Raw genomic sequence first — 18725 nt, 5'->3', positions numbered from 1 at the left:
ACAGAGCCTGGCAAAGGCAAGAGATATCTCTTCCAGGATGGGTGGCTACTACCAGTGTCTCACTGTTCAGTGGACCCCCCTCTCCCATTTTACAGATAAGGAAATTGATCCTGAGAGGCCAAGGTCAGCAGGAGAGTGCTCTTCCCTGCAACAAGCTGCTGTCACTAAAGAGGAGTGGTGGATGAAGACACACCCACCTCTCATACCTTCTCCTTGCAGGTCCCCCTTGAGACCCCATTTCTGCCCCTGACAGGTCCCAGAGGAAGCAAGCCTTAAGACCGGTGGCCCCCTCCAACACCCTCCCCTTTTGTCAAGAAAGGGAGACAGGCTCTGTTCCTAGGAACAGGTCACAGAGGGATCACACTGCCTCCCCACAGCCTAGCCTAACACCAGCTACCAAGCTATTAATTAGCGTAAAGATTTCCCCTTGACTATCTCTTCAGAATGGCTTGAGGTTGCTCCCTGGGGAGGGGTGGTCCACCTCAAGCAACAGACCAGGATGCAAGCTGTCTTCTGTGGGCCCCGTCTGATTCCAGATGCCCTTACCTGGTCTGGGTGGAGGGCTTCCATCTTCCCTCCCTACACCAAAATCTAAAGGCAGGTCATACCGTCACAGTGTACATCTGAAAGGACACACATATGCATGCATAGGCATTCCTGCACACTCAATGTACACACATGCTCACTCATTCCCACTACATACTTTATCCACCCAAACACATACCACCACACTTACAGAAATATGCACAATCTACTCACAAACACAAACACACCCATTCCTACTCACTCATACATATTAAATTCTGAAATACAAAGATCTTACATTATACAAAACCAGTCAGCCTTGAAGAGTCACCCTCTCTCTTATACACATACACTTATGTACACACACACACACACACACACACACACACACACACACACCCCTTTCAGTTCTGACTCCCTAAGCGACAGTTCTCGAATCCACTCCTGTCCTTCGGAAACCAAGGTCGCTGCCTTCCCCGCCCACTCTGCTGATGGGTAAGCTGTCACTTACCCGCGCATAGCGGGATGAGTAGGGGTCCTCAAAGAGTGCCCAGATGCGCGGCTGCCAGCGGCGCCAGAAGCCGCCAGGCCGTCCGTCCGGGGAGTCGCTGAGCGCCAGGCGTTTGGTCATCTCCAGCTCGTCCTCGCCGTCGCCTGAGTCGCCTGGGCCGTCGGCGTCCGCGTCGTCAGCGCTGTTGTCCAGGGGCGCGCCGCCAAAGCTGTCAAGCGCCTCCTCGGCGTCCCGGTGCTGCCGGTACGTCATCCAGCAGCAGGGCTCCACGTCCGTCTCGTCGATGCCCCAGAAGGCCAGCTCCTCCTCGTAGAGCGGCCCGCACACGTCGGCCGGGCAGTGCAGCTTGCCCGTGCGGTAGTAGTTCAGGATGTGCGCGAAGACGCCAGGGTGGCGGTCGAAAAAGAACTCGTCGGCGCGCGGGTCATAGTCGAAATGGCTGTGCGCGTCGGGCTCTGCCAGCCAGGCGAGCCGCGTGCCGGGCAGCGTGCGCAGCGTCGAGCGGTACGTCTGGTGGCGCGTGCCGCCCACGTTGATCACGATGCGCTCGCTCTCGTCCCCCTGGCCCATCGCGGCGCCCCCTTAGGCATGGCGCGGCCCTGCGACACCCATGGGAGCGGCCGCCAGGGGGGGTTCGGCGCCGGGGAGGGGGGCGCGCGGCCTCCTCCCCCCTCCCCCCAGCCGTCGGAGGGGACAGAGGACCGCGACTCTGGCCACCCCGAGAGCGACTCAAGCCCCTCGGGGCGCTTTTAGTCGGGTGCCGGTTCAGAGGAGTGCGCACGGGATCCCAAGGGTCTCTAGGCGCCAGGTGTGGGAGGGAGCCGGTCCGGTTGCGGGGGAGGCAGGGGGGGAGAGGGGCAGGGAGAGGGGAAGGGAGGAGGGGGGAGGGGCGGCGCTCAGCTACGAGCCCCGGGAGGTGGGAAAAGGGGGTGCTGGTGGGGCCGGGCTCCCGTCCGCATCTCAGCGGGAAATGGGGAAGTCGACACAAAGCTTTTGGGCTTTTGGGAGGAAGGTCAGCTGCCGCCGGGGCCGGACAGATAGACCAGCCCCCGTGAGGGGGAGGGGAGGAGAGGGGCTCGGGGAGACTCGCGCTGTGAGGTGCGGTGGTCGCCGCGGCGGCGCGGAGGAGATGGATGGCTGCTGCCTTCCTCCTTGCGCGGCCGGGCTGCAGCTCGGAGCTCGGGGCGGACTCCGGCCCCCTCCCTCTCTCCCTGCCTGGCTGCCTGCTCCCCCCGGCGGCGGGCGCGCCTGCCCGCCCGCCCTCCTCGCTCCTTCTCGCCGCCTCTCGGAGGAGATGGCGGGCCCCTGGGCAGGGGCACCCGGGGCGCTGGCCGGTGCGGTGGCTGCGGAGCGCTGCGCGCGGGGAGCTCGGAGCGCTCGGGCTGGAGCCGGGGCTCCGCTGGGCTGCTCTCCGACTCAGGCTCGGGCTCCGGCGACGGTGCTGAAGGGACAGCTCCCGGACTGTTGTGGAGCTGCGCGGAGCTGGGCAGGGGTTCTCCGAGCTGGATTCCGCCTGCGGGGCTATCGGGCACTGGCTCCGGTGCCTCTGCGCCCCGGGCTCCGCGCACCGCTTCGGGCAGGCGGTCGGCGCTGCCGGCCGAGGAGAGGGGGTTGCGGCTGTCGGGCCCGGGAGGCGGGGGTGGCGGGTCCGGGCGCGTCGAGGCGCGGCCGGCGAGGCGAAGCGCAGAGCGGCCGCCGCCGCCGCGACGCTGCTGCCGCCCGGGCTGCTGCTCGGCTCGTTTTCTGGCTTGCTAGCTAGCGCGGTCCGCGTCCAGCCCGCTGCTCTCCGGACACGGGCACACGGCGCGCGCAGCCGCACTCGCCCCCGGAGGGAGGCGCCGCGCTGGGTCCTAAAAAGCCCCGATTCCGCGCCCCCCTCCCAGCCCCGCGCCAAGCCGGCCTCCCTCAACCCAGGCGCTGGGGGCGCCCGCCCTGCATAGCTCCTGCTGCAACAGGGGGACCCGCCGACGCTCCGCCCTCGGGGAGCGCCACTCGATGGGCGGGGGCTCCAGGAGACGTCTAGGCTTGCGCCCCGGGGTCAGACAGAGGTGAGAAGGGCGTCGGCACCCGCTCCTCTCCCTCCAAACTAGGGACTGTTTGATTACTTGGCAAAAGGAGACGTCCTCGACCGCTACCAGTCTGACCCGATCCAGCACTGACCCACTGCAAGCAACGTTTTAATACAGATTCTTTGCACGGACCTGGAGCCCTCATAATGTTTTCATATGTTCCTCTTGCACAGACTCCAAAATAACATCTCTCCAATACGCAACATACCTGCTATCTGCAAACCCTCTACTAACAACCCGATAATCCCCGACCCCTGCGAACGGCTTTCAAACATCTTAATGACTCTGTGCCCTTCAAAACTACAGTCTGACCCCAGTCTCCCATGAATGCCACACTATCTGTCAAACTGATTACGGCTCACTGATCCTTCCACACCAGCCCGGGATCCCTAGATGAGGATCTCATGTAAGGGGCATTCTTTCTTTAGAGGTCAGAAGGGGCAACTGTTCCTGACTGAACATGGACAAGCCCCCTTTCCTGGTAAGGCTTCAGGTGCACCGGGTGGTAAGCTGATGCTGTGTCTGGGAGCTGGATGGGAGCAGTGTTTGCTCTGATCCCTACAGTTTACAGTCCTTCCTGGCGGTGGGGATTGCAGTTTGGGCCTCCAAGCTTTTCTGGCCCATGTTTGCTGCCAGTGCCTTAGTTTTCTCAATTAAGCAATCACTCCTTTACTCCTTACTTTTTCCATGCTCTGTCCCAGGCATAGGGTCACAAGATACCCTGCCCTCAAGGGACTCCCAGGCTGTTGGGGAAGTAGGCAGGTGGGTCTGAGGAGGGCTGGGGAGGTTAGGTTGAGCTCCAGGTTGGCTGCACTGGAAAAGAGGCTTATCGATCCCAGCCCTGCCCAATCGAACACAAGGCTGCCTGGCCAGAGGGCGATTTAATTAAGAAGACACGAGGCTCTTATTTACCTGTTGGCACTTGCTAACTGTGCAGACAGCTGTCCCTCAACTTTGACCAACAGACACTGTTGTCGGCCTGGAGACAAAACTGAGCTGCAAACATCTCTCTTTCCTCACTTGGCCAGAGGAATCCCAGCCCAGCTCCCGGGAAATCTGTGTGTGATGGCAAAAACATTTGGAGGGGTGGAAAGGGTCAGAAAGGGGTAAGAGCAGAGCAAGAGATGAGGGGTGGGAGAAAGACAAGGGGAGAAAGAGGAAGAGTTAGGCAGAGAGGGGCAGAGGCCAAGAGAGGGCTGGAGTCTGGGGCAGGATGGTACCTCCATCCTCCAAGATTGATCTAAATAAAAGCTATTTCCCTTGAATCTCAGGGTAATTCAGGGATGAGAGTGCTTTTGAGTATCCCTCTCACCTGGCCAGTGTGAGCCCCATTCCCTAACCATGGGGAAGGCAGACCTGGTACACTCAGCCTGGTCCAAATTCAGACCCCCAGGACACAGGCTCTCAGAAAGCTCTGCCCCAATCCAAGGAGGTGATAAAAAGGGAAATGGAGACCCCAGAAGGACACAGAGAGATGGAGACACACACACACCCAGCGGGGAGAAATCAAGATGGGGAGAGACAAGAAAGAGAGGCCTCTCCAAACCTTCTCTTCCTTCCAGCCAGATGTCCAGCCCTTCTTCTCCTCCAGGAAGCCTTCTGTGATTCTGCCAGCTGGAGGCTTCACCTCTTTCCTCTCCTGCACGATCACATGGGGTCAGAGTACTGTTCCCCAGCCTTCACTATAGCTCCCTCTAAAAATGAACTACCAGCTCCTCCAAGGTGCTTTCTGCTTGCTTCCTCCACAGTGCCCAGAACATAGTGGGCTAGATGATTTGAGAAAGGCCAGGCAAGGGGCTGTGATCCTAGTCCAGAGGCCATGAGAGTCTGGAGCCTTAATCCAGGCTGATTCGGGGGGCAGGACTAACCCAGGGTCTCTCAGGGAGTCAGTGCAGAGCTCATTCAGGCTACCACCCCATGGCGAGTGATAATCCGGAGCTGATGTGTGCCCAGCTGGTGGGGAGAAACAGGTAGAGAGGCAGTAGAGAGGTAGACAGAGAGAGGCAAATGGCTGCTAGCTGGGGAAGGCTGACTGATTAGGGGGCTCTGGTCATGCCTGGCCCTGAAGGGTGTACTAGAGAAAGAGGCAGGGAGGGCTGGAGGGAAGGGGAACGTGGTGAAAGGGGATCCATCACACTCTCAGAGAGAAGCCTCCCAGGTGGGCGAGGGGAGCTGTCCCTTAACTGTTCCACATTGTCCCGTTTTAGGGTTCTCACCTTGATCCTTGATAACACACCCTAACCCAGACCCCAAAGAATGCCCCCCCTTCTCTATTCTAAGCAGGGATATGAAAGTCCTCCTCTCACTTCCTTTTCACACTCTAAGAAGGCTGGCATTTGCAGAAAGGCCAGAAAAACCAAGAGGTAACACAGAAAGAAAGAAAAATGCTGCAGAGAAATGGGGGTGGGAAGAAGAATTTCTGACCAAGCATTAACTTCTCACCCATAACCACTAAGCACAAACCCTCAGCCCAGTCAAGACTCTCACTTCTTTCCATTCTGAGCAGTTCCTCCTCATTCATAGTCATGTGTACCCTCCCTTGCAGAGGAAGGCTTGTGGTCCTATGCCAGAGGGTCACTGGGATCAGTGGCTTGTGGGAGGGGTGGCCAGTGAGCTACTGGTGAGGTGGTATTGTGCAGAGGTCAAGAACATAGACTCTAGGACCAGGCTGCCTGAGTTCAAATCCCAGCTCCACCGTTGACTAGCTGTGACCTTGGGTAAATTATTCAATTTCTCTATGCCTCAGCTTCTTCATTGTTAGAAATGAATAATAATAAGCCCTATATCCTTAAACCTCAGCTCTAAGATTTCTCTTGCTCAGGCTGGAAGGGATGGTGCACTAGGCTCCAGTAAACTCTGTGGTAGGAATAAAGGATGAGCTGGGGCTGGGAGTAGACTCTACAAAGGTGAAGGGTGTCCTGAAGCCAAGTTTGGCCTATGTTCTCACACCTGGCACTTGCAGATCTTAGATCTGGTCCTGCTAGTTCTGGAACTGATCCAAGTCCAGCCTCCAGGCCCAGTCCAGGAGCTGACCTAAGTCCAGCTTGGCATATCCTACAGCTTGGCATATCCTACAGGCTGTTTACCCAGGTTCAGCTGCTTAGCATTCCTGGTGGGTTGGGGTGCCATCTTGTGGCCACACCTGGAAACTAACCTAAGCGGCCCCAGACAGGGTAGGTAGACTTGAGGGTGAGGATGGAAGCAGTGGAATAGACAGGCATCTTCTCCCCAAGGCCAGAACTCCTCTCTCCAACGGACAGGGAGCATGAATGTAGAGGTGCCATAGTGGAAAAATGGTGACCATGGCCATCGGGTCTGTAGCTTTGGCATGGATCTTGGCACCTAACCTCGGAATGGGATAGGGTATGTAGCTGTTCCTTCCTACAACCCCTGAACAAGTGGATCCCAGATCTCTTAGGCCAGGAGAAGTCTAGATGGGGTCAGGGAAAGAATACTCTGGGAAGTGCTAGACCAGAGTTTCTCCATCTCTGCACTGTAGACATTTGGATGAGATAATCCTTTGCTGTGGGGCTGTACTGTCTATTCAGGATGTTTAGCAACATCCCTGACCTCTACCCACTAGATGTCAGTAGAACCCCTTCCCCAAATGGGATGATCAAAAGGTCTACAAGACACTGCCAAATGTCCCTTGGTGGGGGTAAAATTTCCTTCAGTTGAGAGAACCACTGATCTAAAGAAATCTGGTTACAAATCCCATTTTGCTACTTACTGGCTGTGTAAACTATTCACTTCTCTCTGGGCTTCTGTTTCCTCATCTGTACAAAGGTAATGCTATTTCATAGAATCAAGTGAGACTGTACCTCTCATTTAACTTCATCTCCTTTGTTTTTCTCCCCTCCTTCAGACTGCCCACCTGCTACAAGCCCTCAGTGACCAGTCCTTATCCACATCTCTCTCACAGGCTCCTGCCATTCCTTAGCAATGTCCATCCTCGGCATGTCATGGTGGCCCAGGAGGCAGAGTGTCATGTCAGCCCTCCCTAGGCCTGGCTTTGGGAAGATGGGGTCCTGTAGTCTCTTGTTGCTGGTTGCAGGAGGGAGGTCAGGAGGTGGGAAGAGATGGTGGCTGTGGTGAAGGGTGCATGTGGATAGTCAGGATGCATATGTGTAGGGAGACAGGTGGGTGCAGGCACTTCTGCAAGGGTGTTCCCATTAGGACTAGGCAGCATCCACTGAGTTCTCCTCCCGGAAGCAGCTGGAGATGTGTGGCTGTCCCCAGGGTTTTCTTCCCTCTGTGACCCCTTGATGGGAGCCTGTGGGTTCTCCTGTGTGTGCACCTGGTGGGCACCTGTGTGGGAGTCATCCTGCAGGTAAGCCTGCTTGGCAATGTCCAGGGTTGGTCTGGGTTTTGAGAGGTCTGAAGTTTAGATATTTGTAGGGTTACACCTTTTTAAAAAGAATAAAAATTTGGGTACAAAATTGAATATTTATTCTTAGAAAAGAAATCAAGACCAAATGTGAAATTCAGAATGCTGAAAATACTATAAACAAGAAAAAACAGAAAAAAAGCTTAATAGTATTAATTTCCTGACACATCTACATAATACTTTCAGATTAAGTTATATTTACTTGGAAGCATTCATAATGCCAACAGAAACAGGTAAAAAATTTTGGCAATTATAGAATGTGTTCAATTAAGAAAACCATATTTATTTTATTAAGGCTGCATCAAAGATGTCTGGATATGAAAAAATCACCAACTACTTTTCTGTGTAACCACAAGAACCTGCTTTAAATTTCCATGCCAATTTAAAGCTCCCAGGCTGTACTAGACAAGGTTTGTGGCTACTGAAAATACCACCAGGACAGAGCTACTTAAAGATACGCTCATGAAATGCATGGAACCCAAAATAGCCAAAACAATCTTGAAGAACAAAGTTGACAGCTTTACACTTCCCCATTTCCAAACTTACTACAAAGCTACATAATTGAGACTGCATGCCACTGGCATAAGAATAGACACATAGATCAATGGAATAAAATTGAGAGCCTAGAAATAAACCCATACATTTGCAGTCAATTCATTTTTGACAAGTATGCCAAGACTGTTCAATGGGGGAAAGAACAGTCTTTCAACAAATAGCTGGGACAATAGGATGTCTACATCAAAAGAATATGAAGTTGGATCCCTTCGTCACACCATATAGAAAAAGGAATGAAAACTTGATTTAAAAAAAACCTAAATACAGGATGTAAACTATAAAACTCTTACTTGGATTAGGTTATGGTTTCTTCACTATGATGCCCAAAACACAGGCAACAAAAGGAAAATATATATAAATTGTACTCCATCAAAATAAAGAAAAATCCTTTGTGCTTCAAAGGACACTAGCAAGAAAATGAAAAGACAACCCATAGAATAAGAGAAAATATTCACAAATCATATATCTGATAGGGGTCTAGTAAAAGAGCTCTTACAACTCAACAATAAAAGGGCAACTTAATTTTAAGATGGACAAAGGATTTGAATAGACATTTCTCCAGGGAAGATACACAAATGGCCAATAAACACTCACAAAGATGTTCAGCATCATTGGTCATTAGGGAAATGAAAATCAAAACCACAGTGAGATACCACTTCACACCCACTAGGATGGCTAGAATGAAAAGACAAACAGTAACAGTGTTGTGGAGGATGTACAAAAATTGGAACCCTCGTACTTCACTGATAGGAATGTAAAATGCTGCAGCTGCTTTGGAGAAGAGCAGTTCCTTAAAATGTAAGCATGGAGTCATGATATGATATGTCTGGCAGTTTCACTTTTAGGTATATACCCAAGAGAATTTAAAACATATGTTTACACAAAAACCCATGCATGAATGTTCACAGCAGCATTAATCATAATAGCTAAAATATGGAAGAAACCTAGATATCTATCAACTGATGAACAGACAGATAAAATGTGATCTATCCACACGGCTATAAAAAGAAATGAAATATTGACACATGCTTCAACATAGATGAATTTTGAAAATAGTATGCTAAGTCAAAGAAGCATACATAAAAGACCACAGAGTATGATTCTATTCATGTGAAATATCCAGAATAGGCAAGTCCATAGAGACAGAAAATAGATTAGTGGTTGCCACCAGCTGCAGGGAGGAAGGACAATGAGGAGTGACTGCTAATGGGTATGAGTTTCTTTTGGAAATAATGAAAATGTTCTGGAATTAGTGGTGATGCTTGCACGACATCGTGAAATAGTATAAAGCACTGAACTGGACACATTAAAAGGGTAGATTTTGCAGTGTGTGAATTATATGTAAATAAGAAATTGGGAAAAGTACAAGAAAGACTGATAAACAAGGAAGTTATAAATAATTTGCTAATGCCCAGATAAAGCTCAGTTTGTCATGGTTCCAGTTTTCTAATCAGTAAAAGATCTATATAATTATCTTTTTCTTTCTCTGAAATGTTTCAATTAAATGATTATAGCCATCATTTAATTCTTTAATTATTGAAAAATTTCAGAACTGGTATATACCTTTTAAATTCATCATCTGTTATGCAGAGAGAAAACCCAAGTCCAGATGGGTTAAGTCACTTTCCCAAGATATCAGGTTGGTCAGTGGCACAGCCAGGATTTAAGCCTAGGAATTGTGTAGCCACTGACATGATCTGGGACCCACTCCCCTGCTACTGTGGAAGTTTTATATGAATTAAAACTTGCTGTTAAATGTTGCCTGAAAAAAAATTATATAAAAATGAGCCTGAATGATATAAAAACATACATTACACAGCCTCACATTTTAATTTTTTCCCTTTAATAATAGACGTGTATAGAAGATTTAAGTGTTTTGTAAATGAGGAAAAATTGAGCTGTTAACCAACTGGTTCATCATTAGCACTGTTACCATTTTCATCGTTACCTCCCTCCTCATCTCCTTATCCTTTTGCCCTTTTCTTTTTGCTCTTTTTTCTTGCCTTTCCAGCCTGTCCATGCCTCTCCACTGCATCATGCTGCGTATTTTTTAGTTGCCTCTTCATGTCACAATGGTTGTAGAATATCTTTTTCCATGCAGAGAATTGAGAGGTAATTCAGTCTTTCCTCAACATGGTTGATCAGAACTTGTTTTGTTTCACTGATAATCTAAGAAAGCTTCTTTCAGGTTCACCACTCTGTTGTAAATGTCATGTACAATTTTAGGATTGGTGTCAGAGTTGGAGAAAACTCCATCAAGTTTCTCTCATCTGTGAACTGTAAAAGTTCAAGTATTTTGAATTTTCTTGTATAGCAATTAAATTTCAATGTTTTCAAATTGGCAGTGTTCATTAAAAAGTTTGTTGATGTTGATGTCTTGTGAGAGTAGCATTTTTTATTTTTATTCTGTCTTTGTTGAAGTTAGTATTGTGTGAGACCAGCAAAAAATTTAAATCTTTTCCCCATGTGTTGACGTAATTCACCCTTTATTCATTGACTGGATTATCAAACGATGCAAGAGTCTTAATAATTCTATTCAAAAGTTGCAAATGGTGAGAAATGCTTTAAGGAAAAGCAAAGGATGCATTGAGAGGTAACAATGGACATGAGAAGTAATCAGGTGATGAGAGGAGGAAGTGAGGGGAAGCAGTGTTTTTTAAAAAAAATAAACTGCTTTTCAATATGATCTAAATATATTTTGGGGTACAATTGTCTTATCCATGTCAGAATCACTTTATTTCATTGTTCATCATTATTGCTTTTGTTCTATATTTCTTATTTAAAACATACTCAATTAAATACAAACAATATATATACCTTCAGATTGGACCCAGCATGTCCATGAATGCCATCCAATACAAGAGGGAAGTCAGAATAGAAAGAGTGATCATAACCAATTGGCTAAAATAATTTACTTTGGCAAAATAAAAAAGAAACCAGAGTATGTTAACATATTTCTAGGCCTTTCCCAGGCCTCAGGAGGGGCTTGTGCAAGGGGCCTGAAACTCAGAGTTCATTAGCTTCAAGGTCCCTCAGCCTCTGGTAGTGTGCTTGACACACACCTGTGCTGTTGCATGAGCACACGCATGTAGGGATATACGCATGTGTCCCTATGGAGGGCACGGCCCAGTGTTTCCTTAGCAGGTAAAAATGGCCTCAAGAGCAAGGCATGTGTCATCTATGCTGCCAGTGGAGTTGGGCTCAGCTAGACATCCTCACCACTCAGGGAACTGAGGTGAGGGACTGGCCAGGAAGGGACTTCAAATCCCATCACCCACGGGGTGATCCAGTCTCCAGCTGCCCACTTCCTTCCTGACTTCTTTCCCTTCCTCTCTCCCCACTTCCTCTGCAGATGCTACAGGGCAAAGCACCTAAGAGGACAGTTTGGAACCTCTCTGCCTGGGTTCAAGTCCTGACTCATGATGTCGGCTGGTCCAGTTAGAGCTCTTTCCCGGGAATTTTCTAACTGGAGTTTAATGGTGAGATCTAAGGTAATCCCTGAGTTTCTGGAGAAAAGCACTATGGGTGAGGAGAGAGTAAAGCCAAGTAGAAACAGGAGGAGGAATGCGTGGCAGAGTACGAGCAGCTCTGGGCCCTGTTCTCCAGGCCCATGGGTGCTGTGGTGCTGTGGCACTGCTTCCACATGTGGCCTGTCCCATGTCTTTCCAATACCTGCCCCCTCCCCGGGGCTTAAGCTAGTTTGAACTTTCTGTCACTTGCATTGGAAGTGTACTGAACTAAATCTGTCCCCATACCTGCCTCTTCTTCCCTGAGGTCTCCATCTCTACAGAGGCCCCACCGCCCACTGCAAAGCAAACCAGAGCCTGAAGTCAGCCCTGGCTACGCCTTTCACCTCACTTCCTAAGGGCCTCCACACACAAGGCTCTGTCAACAACTTTGCAGAACAAGGGCACCTGGCTGAGATGTGAGTGGGGACTGAAGTCCAGCCTGCTCTCCGTTTGCCTAGCAATGAACCCTGGTGCAGAGCAGTGTCCTCGGGAAAGAAGGGACACTTTTTTCTAACCCTAGAGGCTATGGGTGCCTTCTTCATAATTGTCATTGGTTCCCTTGGTGAAGAAACTCTGCTTCCTCCCTCTTCATGGGGTTATTTCTCATGCCCCTTTGTTATCTCTCCATGCACCCTTTGTGTTTCCTTAAAGCATTTCTTACCATTTATAACACTACATTATTTATTCCTTTGGTTCTTTGTCTAATGGCTATTTTGCCAGGGGATTTTAAGTTATGTGAGGGTAGGGACTATACCCACAAGGTTCTCCACTGTACTGTCAACACCTATCCTTTGTCAAAGGATAGCAAAACTCTTCTCCACTCCTATGTTTTCTCTCACATCCCTAGTCACAACCCCACTTCAAACCACATCATGTCTCCTCTGGGCAACCCTGACAAGTCTTCCTGCTCAAGTCTAATTCCTTCCTATTCATTCTGCCAGCCCAGAATGGCCTTTCTAAAATACAGATCTATTTGTATCCTTCCTCTGGTTACATTCCTCTATGACTCCGTGTTGCCCTCAAGATAAATCCCAACTGAGGTTCATTGTGGCCCTGCCTCTGCCTTTTCCCCATCTCACCTCTGGCTCCTCCCTGTGAGTATTTTTAATTTTATGAAGGCACATTTTGCTTTCTGTCACCTCTGGGTCTTTGCACTTGCTGTTCCTTAGCTTGGAGCACCCTTCTTTGGCTCCTCTTTCCTGCCCAACTACTTCAAGATTCTTATTTGGGCTTATGTGCTTGTCTATACCTTCTGTTCTTACTGTGTTCCTCCACCACATACACCCCTATTATAATACTTAGTTCATCATGATATAACCAGCTGCTAAAAGATCCAGTCTTTGTGAATATTTGGGTGTTTCTTGAGGTTAGGAATCATGTCCACTGGTCTGTTTTCACCCAGCATAGGACCTGGCATCTGCTGAATGAATGAATTCATGAATGAGCTCCAAAGGGTCTCAAAGGAGTGCAAAGAACCCAAGGCACATCTGGGAAGCAGCCCGAACATTAGTAACAGAACAGCTCTGGGTAGCTCCTCAAGGACCCTGTGTTGGAGAGAGCACACAGCAGATCCTCAGACATGTAATGAGGCTTTTCCTTCTGGCATCACTTCTTACTTGCATTCCCCAGAGCTCCTGCACTTGGGAAGCAGAGCCCTTGAAAGTGGGCCTCTTGGGTTTTCAGGAAAAAAGCGTCTTCAGGGTGGATGTAGGATGCAGGACCTCAGTCCTGGTGCAAGTGTACATGTGTTGGGGTGTGGGGCAGTATGTGAATGGGGAAGAACTTTCTCCAGGCCATCCTTCTAGGGGAGCGTGTGTGTGCGCATGCGCGCACATGTACGTTCTCTCCCCTGTGGCTATGCATGGGTCTGTGGGGATTGTGAGTGTGTGGTCTTCTCGTGTTTCTCAAGACAGCTCAAATGACATCTCTTCCAGGAGGCCCTCCCTAGCATCCTGGCTAACTTAGGGATGCTTCTTCTGCTGTCAGAGTGTTTACAGCTCTGTGAGAGCTCTGATGGCACCTGCGGTGATGCAGGTTTGCACTGGCCCTCTCCTCACAGGTTCTGGGCTTCTTCCCCTCTGTGAGTTCTGATAGTGCAGGGATGTTCTAAGTGCTGGGTTATTGGCTGGGTAGAGGCGTCTGTGCCTGTCTGGCCTTCTCTGCTGTCCCCTGTGATTACACTTATTATTAAGACTGTAAATACCATACTGCTTATAAGGCCTCATCACACTCTTTTAGTGTTTCCTCATAATGCTCTGAGCACTTTATCAATCCTCTGTACCCATGAGGATACCAAGTGGCACCTGGGGCCATTACTTTCCAGTGACTCCTCTGGACACCACACACAGGTTCACTTTGTATGTATGGAGAGGCGTGATTCTCAACCTTGCACACACTTCAGAATTACCTGGGGAGATTTTGAGGAGAAAAACTGGTCCCAGGTATTTGAATTAAATCAGAATTTCTAGGGGGTCAGGTCAGGCATGGACCTTTTTTTTCCCCTAACTATTCAGATCATTCTAATATACATCCTGACATGAGTACCACTGACTTGTGTGGTGGTGCACGTCGTGGTCGGGGAACCTCCGCACAGACTGGAGACAGACACGCATTCCCTCTCTTCCCATAGGTCCGAGGCTTCCTCCTTGCAATCTGTCTGCTGCATACAGGGGTCGCTGCAGAACAGCTGGCCCAGTTTGAAGATTTTCCTCCCGGTTCAAAAATCATGCCTCGCCCCCGAGGGAAAGCCAGAGCCGCAGCACTATAAATTAGCGTCTTTATTTCGAACACCTGAGCGAGCTTCGGCGGCTCGCCCGCCTGCAGTATTAACGTATAAAGTCTCTGTCGCACCGCACACCATGCCTCAGAGATAAATACAGCCCTAGGGGCTTTTACTCTGGCAAAGCAACTCTTATTTACAGGAATAGATTACAAAAGTATTACAAAAAGTGGTCCTGAAAGTGGGTAGGGGTGGGGGTGGTTACCGTTACTCTTGCTACCCTTGGAGCTGGACGCACCTCACAGACCGTGGGAAAGAGATCACCAGGGCTCCTTAAAGGGGAGGCCACGCCCCCTGAAGGAACCCGGGCGTCCAGGGGCGGGGCTTATTCTGCACGGTTCCCACGCCCCTACCCCGTAGGGGGCTAGCTGCAGAAGGGCCTGGCCCCTCAAGGATCAGCTCTGCTCGAGGTGGAACACCTAACGGCCACTCAGCGGGTCTCAGGGAAGGGTACTGCGTGGAAAAAAAGGACTGTGTCCTTGCCCTGGGGTGCGAGAGGCAGAATAGCACATGAGTTCGCCCGCTTCTTCTACCTCAAAGAGGGGTACGCTTTTAAAGCGCGGTTGGGAGGCGGGGGTTAACATTTAAGCTCAATTTGTTGGGGGCGAGGGACCCTAGGGGCACCATCCCTTGGTCAGATGAGCAGCTGCGCCCTCGGATGCAGCTGCCCAATCCCTCAGAGCACCTGGTAGATCGGGTTGGGGTTCGCGCCCGCGGAGCACTGCGGGGCGGCGTCCGGGGAAGGGGTGGGGGCGCTGCCACGCTCGACCTCGCTTTGGGCGGCCGCCTCTTGGGGGCAGGGAGACGACCGTGGCGGCGCGTCCGCCAGCAGAAGCGCGGGCGCGGCGGGACTCTCCGTGGAGATGCGCTCCACGATGCTGGACAGGCAGTCAAGGCTCGACACCGCAGCACTCTTCCCGGGCCTGGGTTCTGCGCGGGGAGGGATAGGTTAGTATGCAGGGGTTCAGCCGCCGACAGGTCTCCCACCTTTAGTAGCAGACGGAAAACTGAGGGCCTGCCAGAGTCCGGGAGAATCCAGCGAGAGTGCGGGACAAAAAGAGAGGCAACGACACACTTAGCTGTATCATCTCTCAGGATGGGGGCCGAGAGGGTGGCGCTGCTAGATAGAGGAAAGCCAAGACAGCCCAAAGAGCAACATGCAAAGGAGGTGGAGTACGCACCACTGGGTGACTCGCTGTAGTAGGTGCCATCGTAGCAGTTTCGCCGCCGGGCACCGCTCGGGGGTCCGCTGTAGTCCATCTGCAAAAGGCAAGTGCGACCGAGTCAAGCCTAGGGACCGCGGGGGCAGGAGCATCACTACCTATAGCAAACTCCTCCCCAACTTCCTAAGTTTTAGAGAGAGATCCGGCCCCGTGTCTGTCCTGGTTGGGGGCTAGAGGTAGGCAGGTGAAGTCTGCAGCATGCCAGGCCAAATAGAGGGCTGACAGTCACCATAAATCTGCATTTTGGAAGTAGAGTTAAGTGGAGAAAAATCGGATCTTCCTGTTGGCACAGCAGTGTTCTAATAGCTCCTCCCAAACCGGTGGATGACATCAGTCCCAGGTGCTCCCAAAACCACTAGGTAGGTCACCCCAGTGACAGCTGCCCAGGACACAGGGGTCCACTCCGGCGAAGGTACCCCGCCCAACCCTGAACCTCGAGGACCAGCTCCCTGCCCTCGGAAACATGTCCCAGATAAAACAAGAGCTACCCTTACTTCTCCTCTAGCCCAAGGTCCTGGCCTTACCATGCCGTCAGAGCAGTTGGAGCGCGGGCTGGATGCGTCCGAGTCCCCGCTGTAGTGCTCACCACCGCGGCCCGGGGGCAGCGGGCCAGGCGCATAGAAGGCAGCGGAGGCACCAGGGGCCGCGGCGTCCTGGTCGCGCAACAGCGCCTGCAGGCCTTCGATATAGCGGATGGCGTTGCGCAGGATCTCCACCTTGGGTAGCCGCTGATTCGGGTTGCTAGACGTACAGCGCTTGAGCGTTTCGAAGGCTTCGTTGACTTTGCTCAGGCGGCGCCGCTCACGCATGGTGGCGGCCTTGCGGCGGTCGGCGTTAGTGGTCTTGCGCTTGCAAGCCTTGCAGGCCCACAGTAGACAACGGCCAGCTTGGTGGTGCCCGCTGGGCGCGCGCACGTGTTCGTCCTCGCGGGCGCCCGGGGTCGGGTGCACTGCCGCAGGGAAGTGCGAGTGTTCCTCTGGTTTCAGGAGCGCGCCCACGTGCACGAGGCGCGGGTCCAGGTCCTCGAAGAAGCGTAGGTCTGGGGAGTCGAAACACGGGTCATCATAGAAATCGTCCGCTGTTGTAAAGTTGCAGAGAGAACCGTCGGGACCCGTCAAGTCTACGTCTCGGAGCGGCGGCGATAGCAGCTCCATATCCCGGCGGGGGGTTGGGGGGGCGACGCAGTCCCAGCTTCACCTGACCCTGTAGGCAGGGGTTACCTGAAACTTTCTGCTGCTCAAAGCCCCGGCCGTAGGATAGCAAAGTACTGGGGAGCTGAATGTACACCCGACTGTCCCCAACCGCGCCCTGTTCTGTCCCGCGGTGAGGAAAGCAGCCGCAGGGCTCCGGGGCTTCCCCACCCCTATCTTTATGGCAGGACCCGGGGCTATTTATCCGGTAGTAACTTAAGGGCCCCCAAGCCCAGGCAGGAGGCTGGGGGCGGGGGCCTTTGAGACCAATAGAAACAGAGCGGGGAGGAGCTTGTGATCCCCAAGGTGGCCGCAGGAGCAGGAGACTGGCCAGCCCCCTAACCCTCGACATTTGCGCGCGCGCGCTCTCCGGCCCCTCCCTAGGCTGGGAGGGAAGGCAGCCGCTGACAGCCCGAAGCTGCTGCACTTGGCTCCCGTGCGCACTCTTCCCAAACCAGCCCTGCACCAGACCCCTCCGTGTCCGCGTGAAACTCTGGCCGCGCGCGCTGACCTCCTAGCTCTCCTAGCTCACTTTGGCCCCCTTCTGTACTCTGGTTTGTGGAGGAACTAGCAGCAGAGTAGGAGTAGAAATCAGATCGGGAGAGATCTGGAGAGACACATGGCAATCCGGCAGAGACTCACTCAGAGCTGAGTGAGAGGGTGAGAGATATATACCCGAGGTTGAGAGACATTTAGATAGCACAGGAAGCTAGAGTCAGAAGCAGAGAAACGCGCAAAAATATATGCAAAGTATAAGTGGGAGAACGTGAGACAAACTGGACGTGGTGGCAGTGTCACATGGCCAGTTTATGCCCCAGGAGTCGTTCAGAGGCCCACAGGCCCAGCCCATCTTCCCAAGAAGCTTAGAAACCCAGCAGCATCTATCAGGAGTTGAGGATCGCTGCTGACGTTCGTACAATCTCTCCAAACTCAGGTTCTTCCCCAGCCTGGAGGCGGGGAAGCGAACTCCTACAGACCTCAACCTGTGCGTTTCAGCAGCAGGGAGTCCAGTGCCCGTCTAGGTCGAGGTCCCTCTTCAGCTGGGAAGAAAAGTACGTGTGCTTTGGGCTTGCCTCTGCTTCGCGGAGTGCTGCGCCAGGAAAATTGACTGTGCAAAGCTTGAACCCCAGACTCGGCTTGAGAGCCCCATTTCCGAGTGGAGCCTGAGAGAGGAGTTCGAAGACCAGTAACCTAAGTTCAAATCCAGACTCCACGGTTTCCTGTGTGATTTTGCAAAAGTCATGTTGCCGCCTTCTGAGCCTATTTCCCCACTTTGAAAATTTGGGGATAAAAACAGAGGTCTCTTGGAGTGACTGTGGTGGTGGTGTAGATCTAAAGAGGCCAAAGACGTGGAGGCTCTCAGTCCAAGGTTCAAGGCTGTACTAGCAAGAGAGCTTGTTTCTGTCGCTGTCATAGTCCAGCCATGCGCTCCCTTAGGGTTTCCTAGCTGCTGATTGGGGCACCGAGCCCTGACAGAGGCCCATGGAGTCTCAGGGTTTACTCTTGCAGAGGCCCCAGATGTGTTTCTTCCCAGTAGGCCCACTGGAGTGACTGGGAATAGAGGTAGGGGGCATCCACCCTAGGGGATGTCTGTATCCCTGTGAAAGTCCTGAGCACCCCAACCCCACGGGCTTCTCAACCTCTTCCTGAATCCTTAGTCCACACCTTCCTATCAGCACTCTGGTTAGAGATGCCCCTTGGACCAGAGACCCCTGTTGGGTCTCTTCTCCTGGAGCCCACAGATAAAAGCAAGAGAGAGCTTCGTGCCTTTCCCACTGCTTTTTAGAAGTGGTCCTAACTGGCCCTCAGGCCATCCCTGCAGATAGAGGGGTCCTTTGGAGCCCTGCCTTCACTTCTCTGCCACTCATAGAAGTGCCAAAGATCCCCCTTCATGAAGTGCTCACCTCTCTTCACTCATAACACCACTTTCATGTATTCATTCAACACATATTAGGGAGCATCCACTATGTGCCAGGT

General features: G+C 51.8%; 2 protein-coding genes across 2 annotated transcripts in view; both read right to left on the bottom strand.

Moving 5' to 3' along the window:
• Nucleotides 1-2681, bottom strand: part of KCNC1 (potassium voltage-gated channel subfamily C member 1) — a 43647-nt gene extending 40966 nt beyond the window's left edge. Inside the window, exon 1 of the mRNA XM_017672672.3 lies at nucleotides 1037-2681. Coding sequence (XP_017528161.1) covers nucleotides 1037-1606 — 570 coding nt within the window. The 5' untranslated portion in view covers nucleotides 1607-2681. The remainder of the gene's footprint in view (nucleotides 1-1036) is intronic.
• Nucleotides 2682-14315: 11634 nt separating this feature from the next.
• MYOD1 (myogenic differentiation 1) lies at nucleotides 14316-16943 on the bottom strand. Its single transcript, XM_017672673.3, has 3 exons — nucleotides 16083-16943; nucleotides 15517-15595; nucleotides 14316-15265 (listed from the first exon to the last, which is right to left on the bottom strand). Exons 1-3 carry the CDS (start codon nucleotides 16710-16712, stop codon nucleotides 15012-15014), a joined length of 963 nt encoding a protein of 320 aa, XP_017528162.2. The 5' UTR covers nucleotides 16713-16943; the 3' UTR covers nucleotides 14316-15011.
• Nucleotides 16944-18725: the final 1782 nt, after the last annotated feature.

The sequence above is a fragment of the Manis javanica genome, chromosome 11 (genome assembly GCF_040802235.1).
Source record: "Manis javanica isolate MJ-LG chromosome 11, MJ_LKY, whole genome shotgun sequence".
In the NCBI taxonomy this organism is placed as follows: domain Eukaryota; kingdom Metazoa; phylum Chordata; class Mammalia; order Pholidota; family Manidae; genus Manis; species Manis javanica.
Note: the sequence above shows the minus strand (reverse complement) of the source record. Positions and strands in the feature narration are given on the sequence as shown.